At 34.7% G+C, this 18,441-nt stretch overlaps 2 protein-coding genes across 4 annotated transcripts; both read left to right on the top strand.

Annotated features, from left to right (window-relative positions):
- Nucleotides 1-3,766: 3,766 nt before the first annotated feature.
- On the top strand, nt 3,767-6,919 carry LOC122018108 (probable protein S-acyltransferase 16). Of its 2 annotated transcripts, none has more exons than XM_042575760.1 (7): nt 3,767-4,296; nt 5,455-5,547; nt 5,622-5,723; nt 5,804-5,881; nt 5,954-6,052; nt 6,116-6,154; nt 6,316-6,919. In XM_042575760.1, exons 1-7 carry the CDS (start codon nt 4,030-4,032, stop codon nt 6,424-6,426), a joined length of 789 nt encoding a protein of 262 aa, XP_042431694.1. In that variant the 5' UTR covers nt 3,767-4,029; the 3' UTR covers nt 6,427-6,919. The 2 variants fall into 2 exon arrangements, with proteins under 2 accessions (XP_042431694.1, XP_042431693.1); XM_042575759.1 differs by having other exon boundaries at nt 6,116-6,211.
- A 209-nt stretch (nt 6,920-7,128) lies between these two features.
- LOC122018082 (ribonuclease II, chloroplastic/mitochondrial-like) lies at nt 7,129-17,165 on the top strand. 2 transcript variants are annotated; one of them, XM_042575758.1, is made up of 15 exons: nt 7,129-7,523; nt 9,478-9,637; nt 10,053-10,166; nt 10,242-10,319; nt 10,394-10,525; nt 11,539-11,760; nt 12,218-12,400; nt 12,486-12,548; nt 12,636-12,742; nt 12,822-12,971; nt 13,033-13,192; nt 15,104-15,499; nt 15,735-15,959; nt 16,641-16,778; nt 16,878-17,165. In XM_042575758.1, exons 1-14 carry the CDS (start codon nt 7,219-7,221, stop codon nt 16,770-16,772), a joined length of 2,427 nt encoding a protein of 808 aa, XP_042431692.1. In that variant the 5' UTR covers nt 7,129-7,218; the 3' UTR covers nt 16,773-16,778; nt 16,878-17,165. The 2 variants fall into 2 exon arrangements, with proteins under 2 accessions (XP_042431692.1, XP_042431691.1); XM_042575757.1 differs by having other exon boundaries at nt 16,859-17,165.
- The last annotated feature ends 1,276 nt before the right edge of the window (nt 17,166-18,441 follow it).

Raw genomic sequence — 18,441 nt, 5'->3', positions numbered from 1 at the left:
ATGACACTTGTCACAGACCTATAACTCTGTGTAGTAGACTCGAGACTAGGATTTCTCACCATATATCTCTTCTACATACTTCACATTTCTATCTCATTGCAAGTTTTTGAAAATCCAAGTCCCCTAGATCCATTAATACATTTCGATCAAAACTCATTAATGGATATAGAGAGCTCCGATTGGGCTCATGCCAACTCATGTATATTTCTATAGTGCCCAAGAGCCTAAATATGGTCTCTATTCTCATCGCAAAGGATTCCCAACATTGCTCAAAACGTTTAGAAAGTTCAGACTTTGTGCCAATTGACACGAGCATATAATTTTGTGTAGGTGAATGAGGACTAGAATTTCTCACCATATATCGCTTAACTCCTATGGGTTTATTAGGTGAATCTGAGTCCAAATAAACCCTCAGTTACTTTTTAAAATCTCTTCTAGCAGTGATCAAAATGATTTGAAACCTTCAGAATACTATGATGCTAGTCTAAAGGTCGCCACCATTGTGGTGCCAATTTTCATAAACAAGCACCACAGTGTGTGATCAGAACCTACATGTGGTGTTGAACTTCGAAAATCAGCACCACAACGAGTGATATTGTATTTAAGCTATAGAAACTAACATTAAAGTAATTTTTTTTTATTTTATACTTATTTTTATTAATAAAATTTGTTCACATTATTCATTTTAATTTTAATTCTAATTTTAATTTTTATTCTTTTATAATTAGATATTAAAAATAGAAAAATAATTTTAATATTTTATTACCCTTCTCTTGGATATAAATTAATTTAAAGGATAATATAATTTATAAGAAAAAGATAAGAGAGAAAATTATGTAAAAGGTGAAATCTGCCATCCTAGTATCCTCATGGGAGGGGAGAAAATCAGAAATCGAAGTTAATTATCACATGGGAGAGTAATTTCTTAGTCTTTGTCAGGATTAGACCTTTACTCAATTATATAAATCTATCATGTGATAATCAATTAGGTTATGCCTAGGGCTGTAAACGAGCCGAGCCGAGCCAAGCTTTGGGGTGTTCAAGCTTGTTTGATAAGGTAACCGAGCCTAGCCGAGCCGAGCTTAAAATGAACCAAGCTTTTGAAATGAGTGTTCAAGCTTGGCTTGGTTTATTTTTTATGAGCTTGAGCTTGTTTGAAGCTTGGCTTGAGCTTGGTTCGTTTAGATGTTATCAAGCTCTCAATTCAAGCTTGGCTTGAGCTTGGTTCGAGCTTGGCTTGAGCTTGGTTCATTTAGATGTTATCGAGCTTTCAATTCAAGGTTGTTTGATTGTTTGAAACTTTTAGTTATTTGATTGGTTATTAAGCTTGGAAATTTAAATTTATTTATTTATTTTATTTTATTTTATTATTTATTTAGCATATTGAAAAGAGTTTTATTAATGAATATGGTTCGTGAACATTGTTCACGAACATTGTTCACGAACGTTGTTCACGAACGTTAATTTAGCTTAACGAGCTGTTCAAGCTTGTTTGTTTAATCAATCTTGTGTATATTGAACGAACATAAATAAGCTCTTACCAAGCCGAAGACCGAATTTGTTCACGAACGCTTGGTTCATTTACAACCCTAGTTATGCTATGGGGCAAATAGAGAAAAGATAATCTATGTAAAAATGAGATCAAAGGGAATAAATGTGGCATACAAATGAGAAAAGATAGTGAGGAAAGAGATTGTTGCATGCAACGGGGAGAGCTAGGAAAGGGCAGAGAAAAAAAATTAATAATTGTCACGGGGTAAAATTGAAATCAGGAGCACCTGTTGGGAATTCTAAAACATGAGTAGCCCTTTTGAGTAAAACCAAACATGAAGTGCGTTGCCATTTGAGAAATTGTCCAATCCAGTTTTTAAGTACTGATATTTTTTCTATATTATTCATAAAAAGAGATTTAATTTAATTAGAGATGTAAATATATAAATAAGTTTGAAGTGCATTGCCCTTTGAGAAATTGTTAAATCCAGTTTTCAGGTACTGATCTTTTATCTATATTATTCATAAAAAGAGATTTAATTTAATTAGAGATGTAAATATATAAATATCAATTTTACATAACACTTTTTTATGGTTATATAAAAAAAATAGTAAAAGATTCACTTATTCTTCCCTGGGCGTATTTTCTCAGCATCAAACCTACATCTGTGACTTATCTACAGGAAAATATTTCATTTAGTTTAAATAGATGCTTTCATTTAATTTATAATTTTTAAAGGGTTTAAACAAAGTGCTTTGCCACTTTTAATATATAACTTCTAAATCATACGTACTCTATGCAGTTGTCTGTTTGAGGTCTCAGGTTGCAGTCTCAATATTATGACGGTAGGACTAGGAAGCTCTGTCATCGGTTCATACGGCTCGATCAAGCGGTTGCTTGTTCATTGAACAATCATAAAACAAACAAAAAGTAGATGTTAAAATCTCAAACACAATATTGTGGATCCGGCTATTCATCACCTACTAGATCTTATTATTCGTGTCGGCGTTGGCATCGTAACCACACGTAGCCAATTGCAAGCAATGGTTAACAGAGAGCATCACCAGTTTCTAATTGCAGGAGGGAGAATGCATGGGACGGCGGTAGCTCAGGACTGTTGCTAGGTCACATCACTGCCAAACTTGACTTCTAAGATAACAAATTATTTTAAATTAGACACCAAAATATTTCTAAATTGACACGATCCGATTGGTTGCCCATTGAACCAGAGGCGATCTGTCTCTTTATATGCATTTTATATGTATCTGTAGAAAATAAATGAAGATTATTCATCTATTAATACATGTAAAAGGATCGTAAAAATAGTTCACAGGATTCGACCTATCATTGAATAATTAAGAAGGGTTTCCTCATAATAGTACGATATTAAAATATTGAATATTATTATATGAAAATTTGATGTTAAAATTCAATGTATCTGAGCATATTTTCTTATATATCTTGTCATCTGCACTAATAGTTAGTAATCATCCATAATTTACTTTCTCCGTATTAATGTAAAGATTGATTGACGGAGTATTGAAATGAGCGAATTATCTTTTGTCATATTGAACAGTTAAGAGAGTCTTTAGTTAGTGGATTTAGGAATAAAGAAATGAAATAATAATAAAAGATAGTATTTGAATTGTTATTTGACAACGATAAATTAAAAATAATTTTTAAATTTATAGAAATTAATCAAATCTATATATAATTTCCATTTTAGTTTTTATTTTTATCTCACCTTACTATAATCTATATCCATAGTCTTCTAATCATTTAAACAATCAGCTTTCAATCACACTAAGTAGGTACATTGATTGTTATTTCTATCGGCCAAAAATAAATAAACTATATTATAACTACTGTCAACTGTAATGTTTACCATATAGACATTTTAATTCGGATCAAAACTAATAAAATATGTTATAGTAGTTATTATTTATATTGATTAATGATTATAGTTCATAATTTTTATAATATAATATGAATGCGATATTCAATTAATACTAATCAATATTAATTAATACTCTACTCGTTGCTTCGACCCTGTCGACAATTTCACGTTTGCTGTCAATAAATAAAACATTTTTTTTGCCCATTTCAATTACATAAAATGGAATGTTACATTTGCAATCCTTCAGGGCAAATTATGCGATGGATAAAACTTTAGAGGTCCAATTTAAAATTTCCTTCTCACGCTTCCCCAAAAAATGAGGAAATATAAAAATGGCATGAAATTTACCGTTTCTTTACTTAAAAAAAAAGCTTTTGCAAAGGTGTAAATATTAGAAAGAGAAAGAAGACCATGGAAGAGGTTAGAGGGAGTCGAGAAACCTCTGCGTCTAGTGCTGAATTGTTGTCGTTCGTCGATCTCAAGTCGCGGAAGACCGCCGTTGTTATCCCGCCACCGGCGCCTTCGCTGTCTTATCTGACGGCCTGCTCCCCTTTTCTCTAACCTCGGTCGGTACTGGATATCCAGCACGCAGTTGAAGGAGACCGCGGGGCGGAACAAACCCTAGCGGGAAGCGAGGAGGATGAGGGGGTACGTGACGCTGCCGATCGTGCTCGTGCTTGCGGCAGTGGTGTACATCTACTTTACCACCGTGTTCGTGGTGATCGACGGGTGGCTGGGACTGTCCACGGCGTCTGGGCTCGCCAACGCCGCTGCGCTCACGGTGCTCGCCATCATGGCCCTGATAACCTACGGGATGGCCGTCCTGAAGGACCCCGGACGCGTTCCGTCAGCCTTCGCCCCGGATATTGAGGATGACGAGAATGCCATCCACGAGATCAAGAGGAAGGTACGTATCTCCTGTTCCTGAATCTTAAAGCATTGGAAAAGGGCGTCCTTTCCTCCCTGATTTTCCATTAATTTGATCGTAGCTGGAAGGGACCTCAGATCCCTTTTTTCGGTGAAAAAATGTTCTTAAGCCAAATATTCGTCCTCAAGTTGCAACTGAACCTTAATCGTTATTTATTAATCGGAAGAAATTCAATTAAACAGTAGGACATCATTAGATATTTGTACTTCCCACTGCTTTCTGTAAATTATCCTTCAGGTTTTCTTCAACTAGTCGTGTCTGTATTCTGTGTAAAATTGTTCAAAATGGTTCTAGAGTTAGTTTTGCTCAAATGGAGCAGTAGATTCAATTTGTAAACATTTGATTCACTCACATACATCAAACTTCTGAGCTAACATCTTATACAAATGCTGCATATATCTCAGCATCAAAGCTTGATATCATTGGATATTATTTCTGCAATGTAAAGCTTGGAAGTAGGCAATGATAAAAACTCTTTTTACATTATAATTTCAATGATACAGAGAGATATATACTTCATATTGAAAAGTTGATCCTGACATTTTTCTTTTGTTAATCAGTAACCAACATATGACATTTTGACTGCACAAAGATTATCATAAATTGAACTTATTCTCTGTGCATTTTGCATGTTTATCAAAACGAGAATCTGATGTTTTCATAAAGGATTGGCGCCTTATCTAACATAGACAGGATTAAGTTAAGGCTAACTTTAAACTGAGTCTTCAATTTTTAGCTGTTTAATGCCAGTATTGTCAGTTTTATGAAAATTTCTTTAGAGGTAAGTTAAGCATTTTTTTAGGTGGTTGTATCCCTCCCCCTTCCCTATGAGGGTCGGGTGGTGTAATGTGTTTAAGGTAGCCTAGTGCTTCATCATTATCACTCAGGCCTTTATTTGTATAACACTTCCTATGTGCTTGTTGGTATAAAGTTCCAACTCCCTGTTGGTATATTTCAGTCAATTATGTCTTGCATATGATATTATGTTTAGGTTAACTGGAAGTAGCTGACATTTTTACCCATGAGTTTCTATTATAAATGAAGAACATGATGCGTGACAGGGATTAATAGGGAGAGAAAAGAGAACCTAATGGACCTTTTCATATGAGCTCTAAATCTGAAATTGTAATATTTTAGGGTGGGGATCTGAGATACTGCCAAAAGTGTTCACACTATAAGCCTCCACGTGCCCATCATTGTCGTATTTGTAAAAGATGTGTTCTAAGAATGGTATGTGTACAAATTTCTCCATCTTGATTTCAGAACTTACTCTTTGCTTTTGATCTTACTCTCTGATGCCTTAGGATCACCATTGTGTATGGATAAATAACTGCGTCGGGCATGAAAACTACAAAATTTTCTTTGTTTTTGTGCTCTATGGTGTGTCTGCATGCATCCACTCTCTGGTATACTGTCGTTTAGTTTATTTAACTTTCTGAACATAAACCCCATTATTTCTCCAGAAAAGTTTACAATGTTAATATAGGTTCTTCTTATCGCAAGTGCTTGCTATGAGCTTCAAAAGGATCAACAACAGAATGGTGAATCCTTTAATAAGTCTTATGTAAGTTGCTTATAATCTCTGATGTTAATCCCTAAAGAAAGACGGTGCTTGATTTGTTGATCAACTTGCCAGATCCTATGCGCAGCTCTACTGTGCCCTTTAACTGTCGCGTTAAGCATCCTTTTGTTTTGGCACATCTACCTTATCCTACATAATAAGACTACAATCGAGGTATGAGCTATTTGATTCTTCAAAATGATAAATGGTTCCACTAAGAACCTGTTTCTTTTGCAGTACCACGAAGGAGTAAGGGCTATGTTGCTTGCAGAAAAAGTAGGCAACAGCTATCGACATCCTTATGATATTGGTTTATTTGAGAACCTTGTTTCTGTAAGAAGTATCATAAGATATGTATTATTATTGTAGGATAGCTGCATAAATTCTGCAATGTGATGATCACTTTGCCATTGATTAATTGTGCTCACCAATTCCAGGTTCTGGGACCAAACGTCGTCTGTTGGATCTGTCCAGTATCAAAACACATAGGTTCAGGTCTTCGATTTCGAACTTCATTCGACATTCCAGTACCTAGGCCATCAGCTTGAGATATGATGACGAAGATACAAAAGATATGATGACGAAGATACAAAAGGAACTAAGCTCTCTCTATTGTGAAATTTATACTTCCAGCCAATGGAGCTCGCTGATATTGCTTCTAAAAGCTCAAAAATCCTCGAGTCACTGGCAGTGGTTCTAATTTTCAACTTGCCTGTTGGAGAAAGAATGTGAATAGGTAAATGCAGTAGGCGTTTGCACGCGTGCTTTAAAGAAAGGAAGAAAAATCTTATGGATTTTGTAATCATGTGGTACGATAAAATAAGAGGTATGATTTGATGTAGAAATATTTTTGAGCTCTGCTTCAAATAGCTCAATAGGCATTCGGAGACTCTGAGAAGGCATGAGCACTCCAGCAAAAACCTGCAGTAGCTATCGCTTCACTGGACCTTAGAAAATCTGTAGATAATATTGGATATATTTTTTATTTACTCAGAACTTGATGTACTCATATTTTCTAAAAATCTCAAATTTAAATCGTTACGTGGTAATTTTTTTTAAATATGTCCAGTTATTCGATTAATTTTGGAGGAGATTGACATTGGTCATCGAGATAAATCGATTAAGTGCAAATGTGAACTAAGTGATCGGCCCAATAAGTGCAAATGGGCCAAGATTGATGTGATCGTAGGATTTTGGCAGTTGGTTGGGCCTCCAATAAAGTGTCGTCCCGTGCTCTTCCAACCATTCACAATCCAGTAAGGATTCGCTTCCATCCCTTCCGTCACAGTTTCAGTGGCTCACTTCACCATGAAACCCTAGCTATTTGCTGCGTACGCGCGATGAGAACGCCCATGGCCACAAGGGCGATGAGCGGTCGCGGCTTGCTGCGTGTCGCCACGTATTCTCCGATTTCTTCTTTCATCTCCCTGCGTTTCTTCCACCCAAGCAGCCGCCATTCCCCGCTCCGCGTCGGAATCCACGAGGTCGGACATGGTTGTTCCTTGAACCCTCCTGGGTTCGGATTGACTCGCCAATTACCACTGCAGTCCTTGGGCGAGCGCGGCTACGTGCACAGCCTCGTCGATTCCGTCATGGAGGAGTTGGCTGTTATTCGTACCAACCGCCGAATCCGCTCTACCATCAAGTAATTCGACTATTTTTTATTAATAAATGGATGTAAAATCATTTGTTCATCTGGAGTTCTCGTCTTTTCGGTACTCAGTTTTGGCTGAACTGCAAACTCCAAATTGATCATCAATTGCTTGTGTTCGCATAATCTTATCTGTCAAATCACCAAGTACATGCCTATGTTTGTTTTGATTACATGATTGAAACTTTTGGGCTTTGTGGGCTATAAGATTTCGTCGCAGAACAAACTATTTTAGTGGATAAAATTAACATTTTTTGGATTGTGGATTTGAAAAAGTCATTGTATGCAATGTATTAGTATAATGTGTTAAAAGTACTTGGATTTTTTTGCTACGGCTGTGGTTTCACAGTGCCAATGCAATATGAAGTTCAAGGCCCATTGGTAACTTATGTTCTTGTAGGAACTATTTTGAGACTTCGTTTATGATATTTAATTCGGTCCACATAATATTCACAAGCCTCATTTAAATTTATTTATTTGTCAAGTGACATAAACTAGAAGTCTTCTAAACACAGTTTGTTTCATTTTATTATACAGTGATGTTGTAAAAAGATATAATAATTTGGATGGTGGTGTTGAAAACTCAAAACAGAGTTATCGTTTAACTCAACAACAGTCAGTATCACAATAGACTGTTTGACCTTATATATAGCAATTGAAAAGCAAGTATGAAATTTGTAATCTTGATATGTTACTCTCTTTTAGCATTTGAAAGGAGATTTGACAAGTGACAAATTAGGCACAAGGATACTGCCTTATCATCAAGCGATTTTAGGATAATCAATAATACTTTAGACAGTTGTAAATTTCTCTTTGTTCTTTCTTCAGGTATTTCATATACTGTTTACTTTGACTTCAATCCCATAGGCTATCCATATAAATACTGTAATACAAGTTAATTTTTGTGCACTTAGACCATTACTTCTTCAATTATGACTGTCTATATTTTGACAGGCATAGATAATTGTATTTTAAATCAAGGTTCTAACCTTTTCCATTACTGTAAGATATGAGTGTTTGAATCCAATGATTTGTGGTGCATATCACACAATATAATGGTTTAGATTTAAAATGATATGTATTATATGTATGAATTAGAAAGCGACGATTCAATTTGATTCAATACAAATGCTATTTTATATGTTTATAAGAAAAAAAAAAAGAAAGAAAACCCAGCAGAAATTTGATCCCATCGTTTAAATGTGAAACTAATATATTGAGACATTAAGTTAAACTTGGTAGATAGAATTAGGAAAATAAACCAAAGCCATTTAGACAGAAAGAAACAATGAATCTTCTATGTTAAGATAAGAAGTATAGAAGTAATGAAATGAATAATATATGATGCAATTGCTATTACATCTTTTGGAATGTAAATACTGTTTCATGTGAGGTAGAAATATGTTTAACCTATATAATTTTTGTCCAAACTTTGCAAATCATGATTTGATACAATTCCGTATTCATGATTCAAAAAATTGACCAAATAATTAGGATATGTACCTTCCTTTGATTGCCTTGCTCTAAACTCTTACATGTGGCTTGAATGATTTTAGCAAAATCTAAATGATGGTTCTGATCTGTCCTTTGTAGAGCTACTATCAATCATTGATAAATTCCATGATCTTAATGACCATGATTGGCTTAATGTAGTGTTACTCTTTTATTTATATTTTATATTTCCCTACATGAACTGGTATTATGTGTTGCAAGATACACCAAAGCTCCACGACCTTACCTAAGCCACTCAGTTCGCTAAAAGTGCAAAAGCATCCAAACTAATTGTGCCTATAATGAGATTGCTAACATAATAACAGCTATTGATACTTCCTAAAAAATTTGTTCTGCAGCTTAAAACTGATTTTTTGTGAGAGCTATGAACAATTCTCATGTGTTAATTGTGTTTTGGTTTCATTAATTGTTCGTTATAATTTTCATTTTATTCCAGAGTGGGATTTCCGCACAATAAGGAGTTATCTGATGATGTATCAGAAAAGAGGATGTTGCAGAAGGGCTTGCTACTGGAATTTAGAAAGGATTCTCAGAAGACATTGTTAGCTGTGGTCCAAAAACCTGATGGGAAGAAGAATTGGATGGTCCATGATCAGGTTTTTGTTTAGGGAAAATTTAATTTCACCCTTGAAAGTTAAACCTACTTTTCCAAACAAGGGGAAAAAAGTTTTGAGTCATCAAAATGCACCCCCAAAGTTTGAAAACTCTTTACCATTTTACCTACAGTTAGTAACACTGTTAGCTCACTAAGTTAACAGAATGTTGACTTAGCAATTTTTCAACTCCCATGAGATGATGTTATGTCATCTTTCTTTAAAAAAAACTTATTCCAATGATTCTAAAACTTGGGTGGTTGGCATAACGGAGGGGTGGTTGCGGGCATTTTAAAAAATGTAAACCTTGGAAGGTGTAATGATTTATGGACATCATTGCTATCTTAATACATGTTAGTCTTTGTTAGTTTTGTTGTTGTCTTTCTAAATAGTTTGTGGTGTATCATGTGAGAGGTAGAATGGCGTGATTTGCTCGATAAAGCCCCAGCAAGTTACATACATAGTACCCGGAGCTGAAGATTTTGATCATGCAACTATTTCTGATTTTATTCAGAAAGCTCAAGATCTCTCGGTGAGTGTTAGAAGATTTTACAGTTATATATAATCTTTGTATTTTTCTTTGCAACTACTAGGTTGTTTTGTACAGGATCCATCGATTCTAGAGTGCGCATGGGCGGAACTTTTAGAAAATAAAAAGTCAGTTACAGCTGAGGAGTTAGCAGAGGTACTTATTTGCTGAACAGGTTAATATACTTGAACTCTGACCATTTGGTTAATGGTGCTTTTCACATTTGTCAGATGATATATGGAAGCAGGGAATCTCTTGAAAGCTACTGTGCTCATCTCTTGTTGTCAAGAGATGATGTATATTTTAGTGTGGTTGGCAACAGAGACTATTGTTCTGTATATGAACCTCGAGCCAGTGTTCAGGTGTTTCCTTTATCCATTTTTATATACCCTTTGTAGTTTAATTTTAATGGTACTTTGCCTTTTGATTTTTTGATGTTTGTTTCTACTAAATATACTCCCATTTATGAAAAGGTTCACTTCGACGAACACCATAAAATAAATTAGAATCAGTAGCATGGATAAATTAGCAGGTACTGTATGACAGTCTGTATTAAATGTTTATTATGATATTAGTATCTCACAGTAGGAGAATGGAAGACCCTTATTGAACATTCCTAATAGTTGCCACTTCTCTTTCTCTTTGCCTTTTGATAATCTGTGGTATTAAATTTTTTATTGGTTTGTCAAAGACAAACAACTCAGTTAATGGTAAAAGCACAATCCTTCTATACATTTGCATGCTAGCCTATGAGGTTTTTCGATCAAGCTTCAGACAACACAAATTTTATGTTTAGATATTCCATCTTTTGCTATGAGCATTATCGAATCTTCGATCTCAGCATCATTAGATCTATAGGATGAATCCTCTTTATGACTAGCTTCTTAGTGACTGATACTCTTTTCTGTGTGAGTCCTCGTTATAAAATTTCTCATATATAAAATAGTTATTTTTTTCTTGTACTTATTATATTTAGCTCAATTATTTTATTTTTTAATAAGTGGTCCAAGTAGCACTAATGCATGGACAGGTGATTTTTTGCCTCGTGTCTTCTGGCACAAAGGAATAACAAACAGGCAGTATGTGAAACTGTGACCTATTGTCTTTCTTCAATGATAGAAAAACCATTTTGCTTCATCGGGCATAATGCTTCTATGCACATCTTAGAAGATGCATTCTAAAAGGAGGATGGATGAACTATGGTGCATGTGTTGTTGACATGTCTCCATTATAGGCTCATGGTTGTTTTACTGGGATATTTAGTGATGAACACTATGGAGCACTACAAGTTTACTTATTTTCTGGTCCTCTGTTTTTCATGTGTTTTTTTTTGTGCTGTCATGCTAATTTTTTATTTTTTTTTATGGTGTGTTAGGTGGTGGAGCTCTCACAAAGGAAGCTTGCCAAGCAATCTTCTGAGAAGGAACTTGAAGGGTTTGTGCATTTACTGATGTCTGCAAAAGCTACGCTTCCATGTTCAAAACCATCCAGAAGTTCATGGATGGTTGAGGATAAAGTTAAAAGGAAAATTCAATGTCTTGAGGCTTATGCTTTAGATATGCTTGAAAGTGATGAACAGAGGAAAACTGCTGGAAATGTAATATTTGCTTGCTTTGTTGTGTTGACCTTCTTTTATCCTCTCCTCTTCTTTCTCAGTCATCGATCACAATTGTTTCCTCTCAACTTTTTATGATATGATAGTTAATATTCACAACCTGCCACAAAGAGTGTGGATACCTCCAACCATTGTGATAGTGGTCTATCGAATGTTTGTTATTATTTGCTTGACTCGTCTTTTTTAAGATAAAGGCATGTGGCATCTAGCTAATCTGAAAATAATTCCACTGTGGCCTTATAATTAACTTAACAAATTTATGTATTAAAAAAAAGAATGTTGGAGCTATTACTCTTGTTGGTTTATTTGTTTAGCATATGCTAAATATTAAATCCATCATTTAGGCTAATCTCATTGCTTCATTCATTTATAATGTTTAAATTTGTTCAATGGTGCAAAAAATTCAACATATTCTTGTATTTACACACTGTTTCAACAGATACTCAAGGCTATGGGATTAACGAAGACATCATCTGCTGCAATTAACCTCCTCATAGATATTGGTTACTTCCCTGTACATGTCAATCTTGATCTCCTTAAGCTCAGAATTAAGACTGACTACAATCATGAAGTCTTGTTGGCATCTGAAAACCTTTTAATGGGTTCTGATGATCCTGATGGGGTGGGTGTTTATGCTGGATATATTTCTATATTTATTTTGTTATGTATCACTATTGTGAATTTAATATATTGTTATTTGTCTATAGAGTAACAGGAAGGATCTTACATCTCTGAAAGTGTACGCAATTGACGTGGATGATGCTGATGAGGTAAGATTCATGTACAAGAAGTGCCATCAATATGTTTGACTCTTGCTGAATATCATTGGTATGTTGAATACTTTGTTGATTGTGCAGCTTGATGATGCGTTAAGTGCTACAAGGCTACCAGATGGAAAGATAAAAGTGTGGATCCATGTTGCTGATCCCACATGTTTGGTCGCACCTCATAGTATAATTGACCGGTTTTCATCTGTACTATTTTTGTCTGTGCTCTAATTTGGTGTGGTGTTTCTAAATTGATAATTTGCTTTGCAATGGCAGGGAGGCTATAAGAAGAGGAACTTCCATATTTTTACCTACTGCTACCTATCCAATGTTCCCAGAAAAGCTTGCAATGGAGGGTATGAGTTTGCAACAAGGCAAAATATGCAAAACTGTCAGCGTATCAGTAACATTAAGGGAAGATGGAAGGTAATTTATAATCATGTGTACAAACTTCTATAATTGCACGTTTTAACTTTTTCAAGTCCAGCATTGCAGATTTTGCTATAGAGAACTCAATTATCAGACCCACCTATATGCTGACTTATGAGAGTGCTACTGAATTACTTCATCTGAATTTGGAAGAGGAGGCTGAACTTCGGATTCTATCAGAAGCTGCCCTGCACCGTTTCCAATGGCGTCTAAGCCAGGTGTCTGTTTAACCTAATGATTGTGGAATCTAACCTACAATTAATCCTCGTGCTTTCTCACTGCTTTTAGTTTGGATTTCATTCACAACAATTTTAACTTATTGAAACATTTTTTGAGTATAGGAGCAAAACTTAATGGAACCTCGACCCTTTTCATAAAATTTTCAATTATATGAGAACCTTTTTTGAATATAAGAATTTTTCTTCTTGTCATTGTCAGTCATATATTGAAGTTAGTATTGTTATATAAAATGCAATACCTTAAGGGTGTGTTTGGTTCAAGTTATCATATATAACCTTGGTTATATGATTATCTAATAATCACATAACCCAAGTTTATGTGGAATAAAATATAACCTAATATTTTTTTGATTCAACCTAGGTAATACAAAAAAAACTTGTTTGTTTAGAGGTTTTAGTGTATAACATAGTGTAACATTTTACTGTATTATCCTCATTAGGAAAATGCAATAAAACCTTATTATTTTAATTTCTAAAAATTAAAATCTCAAAATATATATAATAATAATAATGATAATGATAATATTATTATTAATAGTGATATATATAAATAAATAAAATTGGATAATATTTTTTATTTTAGAATTTGTTTAGATAATTTTATTGGGCTTTAGATTAAATCTATTTAATTTATCCCAACTATAGCTAGGAGTTGATTGATTTAATTAACTAAAATTTTAATTAAAATACTAAAGTTAAAAAAAAAAAATCGTTCTTCCTCCCAATCCCCTGCTCCGTTGACAGCCGACTGCCTTCCACCGACCGCTACCTGTCGCCCACCACTCACCGTTGCTCGTTGCCGCCATCCAGTGATCTGCTGCCACCTTCGGCGAACCCTGCTGCAGCCCGCCAACCACCACCCGTCGACTGCCGTTCGCAAGAAAACTCGAACCAAACACAGTTATCGTGGATAACTGTAGATGGATAACTAAGGTTATCCGCGATAACCCTGAACCAAACGTGCCCTAACAGTTACATTGCATTGTTTATGTATACTATATTAACGTTCGATATGTTTATGATATTAACATGAAATGCTTGTTATAATAATTATTTATGAAATTATATTTTTTTTTTAATTCTTAAATTGTAAGATCAAAAAATTGTGTGGTAATCTCACAATCTGATATGTTCCCTTCACAGTCCTTGATTATGATTGTTGTGATCATGACAACCTTCATTTCAATTTAGTGAAAGTAACCATGATGCTGGGGAAGTTGGGAAAAAACGAACCACTTGGTGAAAGTGCTCAAAGTGGCAGAAGCTGGACTTATACAAGGCCATATGTGCTTTGCTGTTTTAGGCATTCACACAAATGAAGCATGAGCATGGACGTGCATTAATGCAATTTGGAAAAGTGGACCACTTAACTAAAGCATATCAACATATTTATTTTCCTAAAAATTCATGTGAGAACATCACAACTTAAAATATATGTGAAATACAGTCTCAATCTTCAAAGCAAAATCTTGCAAAATTAGAAATCCTGATACGATTAATTCTCCTTGTTTTTGTCGATTAGGCACAATAACAATCTTGGAAAACTTAGGTGCATCATGTTCTGATACAATATCTCCCAGGGAACCCAATCTAAATTGTCTTACTAAATAATGGCTCATCAATTTAATCTTCCATGTAATCTTGGTTAGATTTGTTTCTCTTGATCTTAATTATCTTACTGAATGGTGGCTCCTCAACTTAGTCTTCCCTCTAAATTTGCTTATATTTGTTTTTTCCTTTTTCTGTGTTTGTTTCTAATCTTCACTTAGAAATTGAATGCATGTCCTTGTTGTCTCCCAGTTATGCAATCCATTTAGTAAAGATTTTCATCTCAAATAGACTTGGCGTTGTCTTCCCTGCTTTCTGAAAAAAAAGTAATTAAATTGACAGGGTGCAATAGACACAGCAACAATAGATACACGCATCAAGGTGGCAAACCCTGATGATCCTGAACCTGTTATAACTCTCTATGTTGAAGATCAGTCAAGCCCTGCAATGCGACTAGTTTCAGAGATGATGATACTTTGTGGGGAGGTTATTGCTACATTTGGTTCTATCAACAACATTTCACTGCCATACAGAGGGCAACCACAATCGAACATTTCTGCAACAGCATTTTCTCATCTTCCTGAAGGGCCTGCCAGAACTGCTTCTTACCTAAAAATTATGCGCGCTGCTGAAATGGATTATCGGAAACCTATATGGCATGGATTATTAGGTATTCCTGGTTATGTACAGTTCACATCTCCAATCCGTCGATACATTGATCTTCTAGCTCACTATCAGGTATTCGTTGCAACATTCTCGAGCTAGTGAAATATTCATTTGCTAAGAATCTGAAGGTGGTTTTATTCAGCTTTAAATGTCTTTACCTATTGATGTAAAGGTTACTCTTTTTTAAGTTTCCTCACTTCTCAAGAAAGTGAATGCGAGATTGGTAATTAGAAGGAAGATCCAATGTTGATAGTGGCAATTGGACCATTTATTTTACTTTATCTTACTACTTTTGTTTGTTGCACAGGTTAAGGCTTTTCTTAGAGGAGAAGCTTTACCCTTTTCAGCTGGTGAATTGGAAGGAATGACATGCATTGTGAACATGCATGTAAGAGTTGCTAAGAAACTTCAAAATAACAGTTTAAGGTATTGGATATTGGAGTATCTGAGAAGACAGCAAAGGGATAGGAGGTTTTGTGCTTTGATCCTCAGGTTTATCAAGCATCGAACAGCAGCCTTGCTTTTGATGGAGGTAATATTGTGCTTATTTATAGTTAATTTCATGTTGTGCACTTGCTTTTTGTATAGGTTCCCTTGTATAATTTGTCAAGTGTGATAGAGAACTTAAGTCTTCTTCTGTGACATCTTAATGAATGTGGATTTTTTTAGGAGTATGGTTGAGGCTAAAATATTATTTCAAGACAGTCGGACAATAAAGTATTAGATAAGGAACAAAATGATTTGATAGAACCCCCCTGTCAAATGGTTATCATCCGTTGCTATCGACAAAAAAGGAGGTACAGAACTTGAAGTTACTAGTGAAACATTCCCCATTAGAAAAAAAAAACATTATGTTCCTAATCCTCCGGTGCTTTAAGAGCATTCATGAATATAGTTGAGCAAATTGAACATCATCTTAATTCCAGCACCAACTTTGCAAGCGAAGTAGATGATACACAGCACCATCAAAGTCCTTGCTGATTTGCCGACTTGCCAACTGACCTACCTGGACTTACTACCTGGCCTTACCTACCTAGTCTAATTCAGGATTTTCAGAGAAATCCAATGACAGTTTTGAATTTATAATGGATTCTTACTTAAATTGCATAACTCTGTTTACCTATCTCTGTTTAACGCCGCTGTAAATTTGCAAGGGTCTTAGGTAGACACACCTCATGCTTACCATCCCATGGCAAATTATTTACTTTTTCAGGTGGGAATTCAAGCTACCGCAGATGTTTCTATTGGAAAACAGATTGGAGATGAGCTGCGAGTCATCATAGTCGAATCTCATCCTCGTGATGATATCCTTTCAGTAAAGGAAGTTATTGACGACTCACATTGACGCCTGGTTAGTGAAACTTCAAAAACTTGATTCTTTATCTGCATTCATATTTCATCTTAACTATGAACTGGTTCATCTTACGACAGCATCTCCCAAATGTTGTAGACAATGCTTGTCAAACCAGTATTGGCCGAGCAACCAAGCAATTATCATCAAAGTGGCTCATTGCTCTCGTAAACGAAGGTAAATCAAGCCAGATTGATAGGTTCATGTCTCCACTTCAAGCTTGGCATAATCTTTGGCTGCTCACATTTTCATAGAGTATACAAAATATCTTTTTAATTGCCATAATGTCCATGCTTCAAAGCATATGGGCAGAAAGCTCCTAGGATGTAACAATTGATATTGTTTAATTTACATAATATAATGAAGATAATCTCCTATATTCGATCACTGCAGCTTACATGATTGACAATTACTATGCTAAACACCATTAATTAATATTGTATGAGGTATGACCAGAGAAAACATAACTTAGTAGCTTTTTTTTATTGGGGTAGACTAAAAATGGAATAATCAAAAGAGTGGAATGTGGAGGATGGTTCTAGGGCTAATGAACTCATCCCACTTTGACCTTACAACTTGCATGATCTTTTTTTATATGATTAAGTTTTCCTTTTTCTCCTCTTCCTTTGACAATACCTTTTCATTAATTTTATGGGGCAGTTGGTTGCTGTGTCATATCTCCACCCACCCCCAGTTGCAAATGAGTTAACAAGCGGAAAAAAAAAATTGAATTATGTTAAAGAGGAAAAGAGATTTAAATCATGTCTAGGAGCTTTTAGGTTTAAAGAGGAAAAGTAAGACTTATAAATGAAAAAAAAGGAGGGGAAAAAAAACCCGTATCAAATTTGAATGTTCAAAGATTAGATCATTGGACCATGCGACAAGGCAAGAGTTCTCACTTCTCCTAACGCTCGTTTTATTTGACCTGAATAAAATTCTTACTCGTCCCTCGTTAGACACATAATGTAGCATTTAATTTCCATAACTTAAAGGAGGGGTTGAAACCTCATGCAATTGATTATTGAAGTCAAGTTTCTTATGCCTAAACATTTAACGTTCTTATTTGTATTCCATTTAAAAAAAAGTCACGTTTGTCAAATTTCTCAGGTTAATTATTAGCTGTTGGTGAATTAAAAAACAAACTTTACGTGCAAGTCTTCACCCCCCTCCAAATCAATTAAGCGATCTGAACCGACAAAAAAATCTTTTAAGTTTCTAGATAAAGGCCAATTTGATTTCACGTTATTAAATAAATGGCTTTAATAAATTTGAGGTAGACAGGTTAAAATTTTCGATTAAAAATAGTTTTGACTTATGTGCACAACGGGTTAAAGAAAGTCATATATTTGACTTTTTGATATTAATATTATGCCATGCATGTTAAAATGAAAAAAAATGGGATAAACAAGGTAATACTGAACGCTTTCGTAGAAATTTCTCAATGATGATAAATCAGAAAATATTTATTTAAAAAAAATTATAAATATATAAACGATAAATCTACCTACCCAAAATTTAGTTGGCAATATATATATATATATATATATATATATATATATATATATATATATATATATATATATGGATAATGCTAAATGACCAGAATCTGGCCAGCTAAAATCAATACATGTAAGTGTACACATGGGTATTTTAGTAATATCAT

Source organism: Zingiber officinale, chromosome 1A, assembly GCF_018446385.1.
Source record: "Zingiber officinale cultivar Zhangliang chromosome 1A, Zo_v1.1, whole genome shotgun sequence".
NCBI classification, from domain to species: Eukaryota; Viridiplantae; Streptophyta; class Magnoliopsida; order Zingiberales; family Zingiberaceae; genus Zingiber; species Zingiber officinale.
The sequence above is the reverse complement of the archived record's forward strand: the minus strand, read 5'-3'. Positions and strand labels throughout refer to the sequence as shown.

Bases quoted from the DNA above. Each gene is read 5' to 3' on its own strand.
- LOC122018108 (XM_042575759.1), top strand. From the start codon at position 4,030: ATGAGGGGGTACGTGACGCTGCCGATCGTGCTCGTGCTTGCGGCAGTG. The intron at 6,053-6,115 runs GTATGAGCTATT...TTTCTTTTGCAG, and splicing joins ATAATAAGACTACAATCGAG to TACCACGAAGGAGTAAGGGC. The intron at 6,212-6,315 runs GTAAGAAGTATC...CACCAATTCCAG, and splicing joins TATTTGAGAACCTTGTTTCT to GTTCTGGGACCAAACGTCGT.
- LOC122018082 (XM_042575758.1), top strand. From the start codon at position 7,219: ATGAGAACGCCCATGGCCACAAGGGCGATGAGCGGTCGCGGCTTGCTG. The intron at 9,638-10,052 runs GTTTTTGTTTAG...TGTGAGAGGTAG, and splicing joins ATTGGATGGTCCATGATCAG to AATGGCGTGATTTGCTCGAT. The intron at 13,193-15,103 runs GTGTCTGTTTAA...TTAAATTGACAG, and splicing joins TCCAATGGCGTCTAAGCCAG to GGTGCAATAGACACAGCAAC.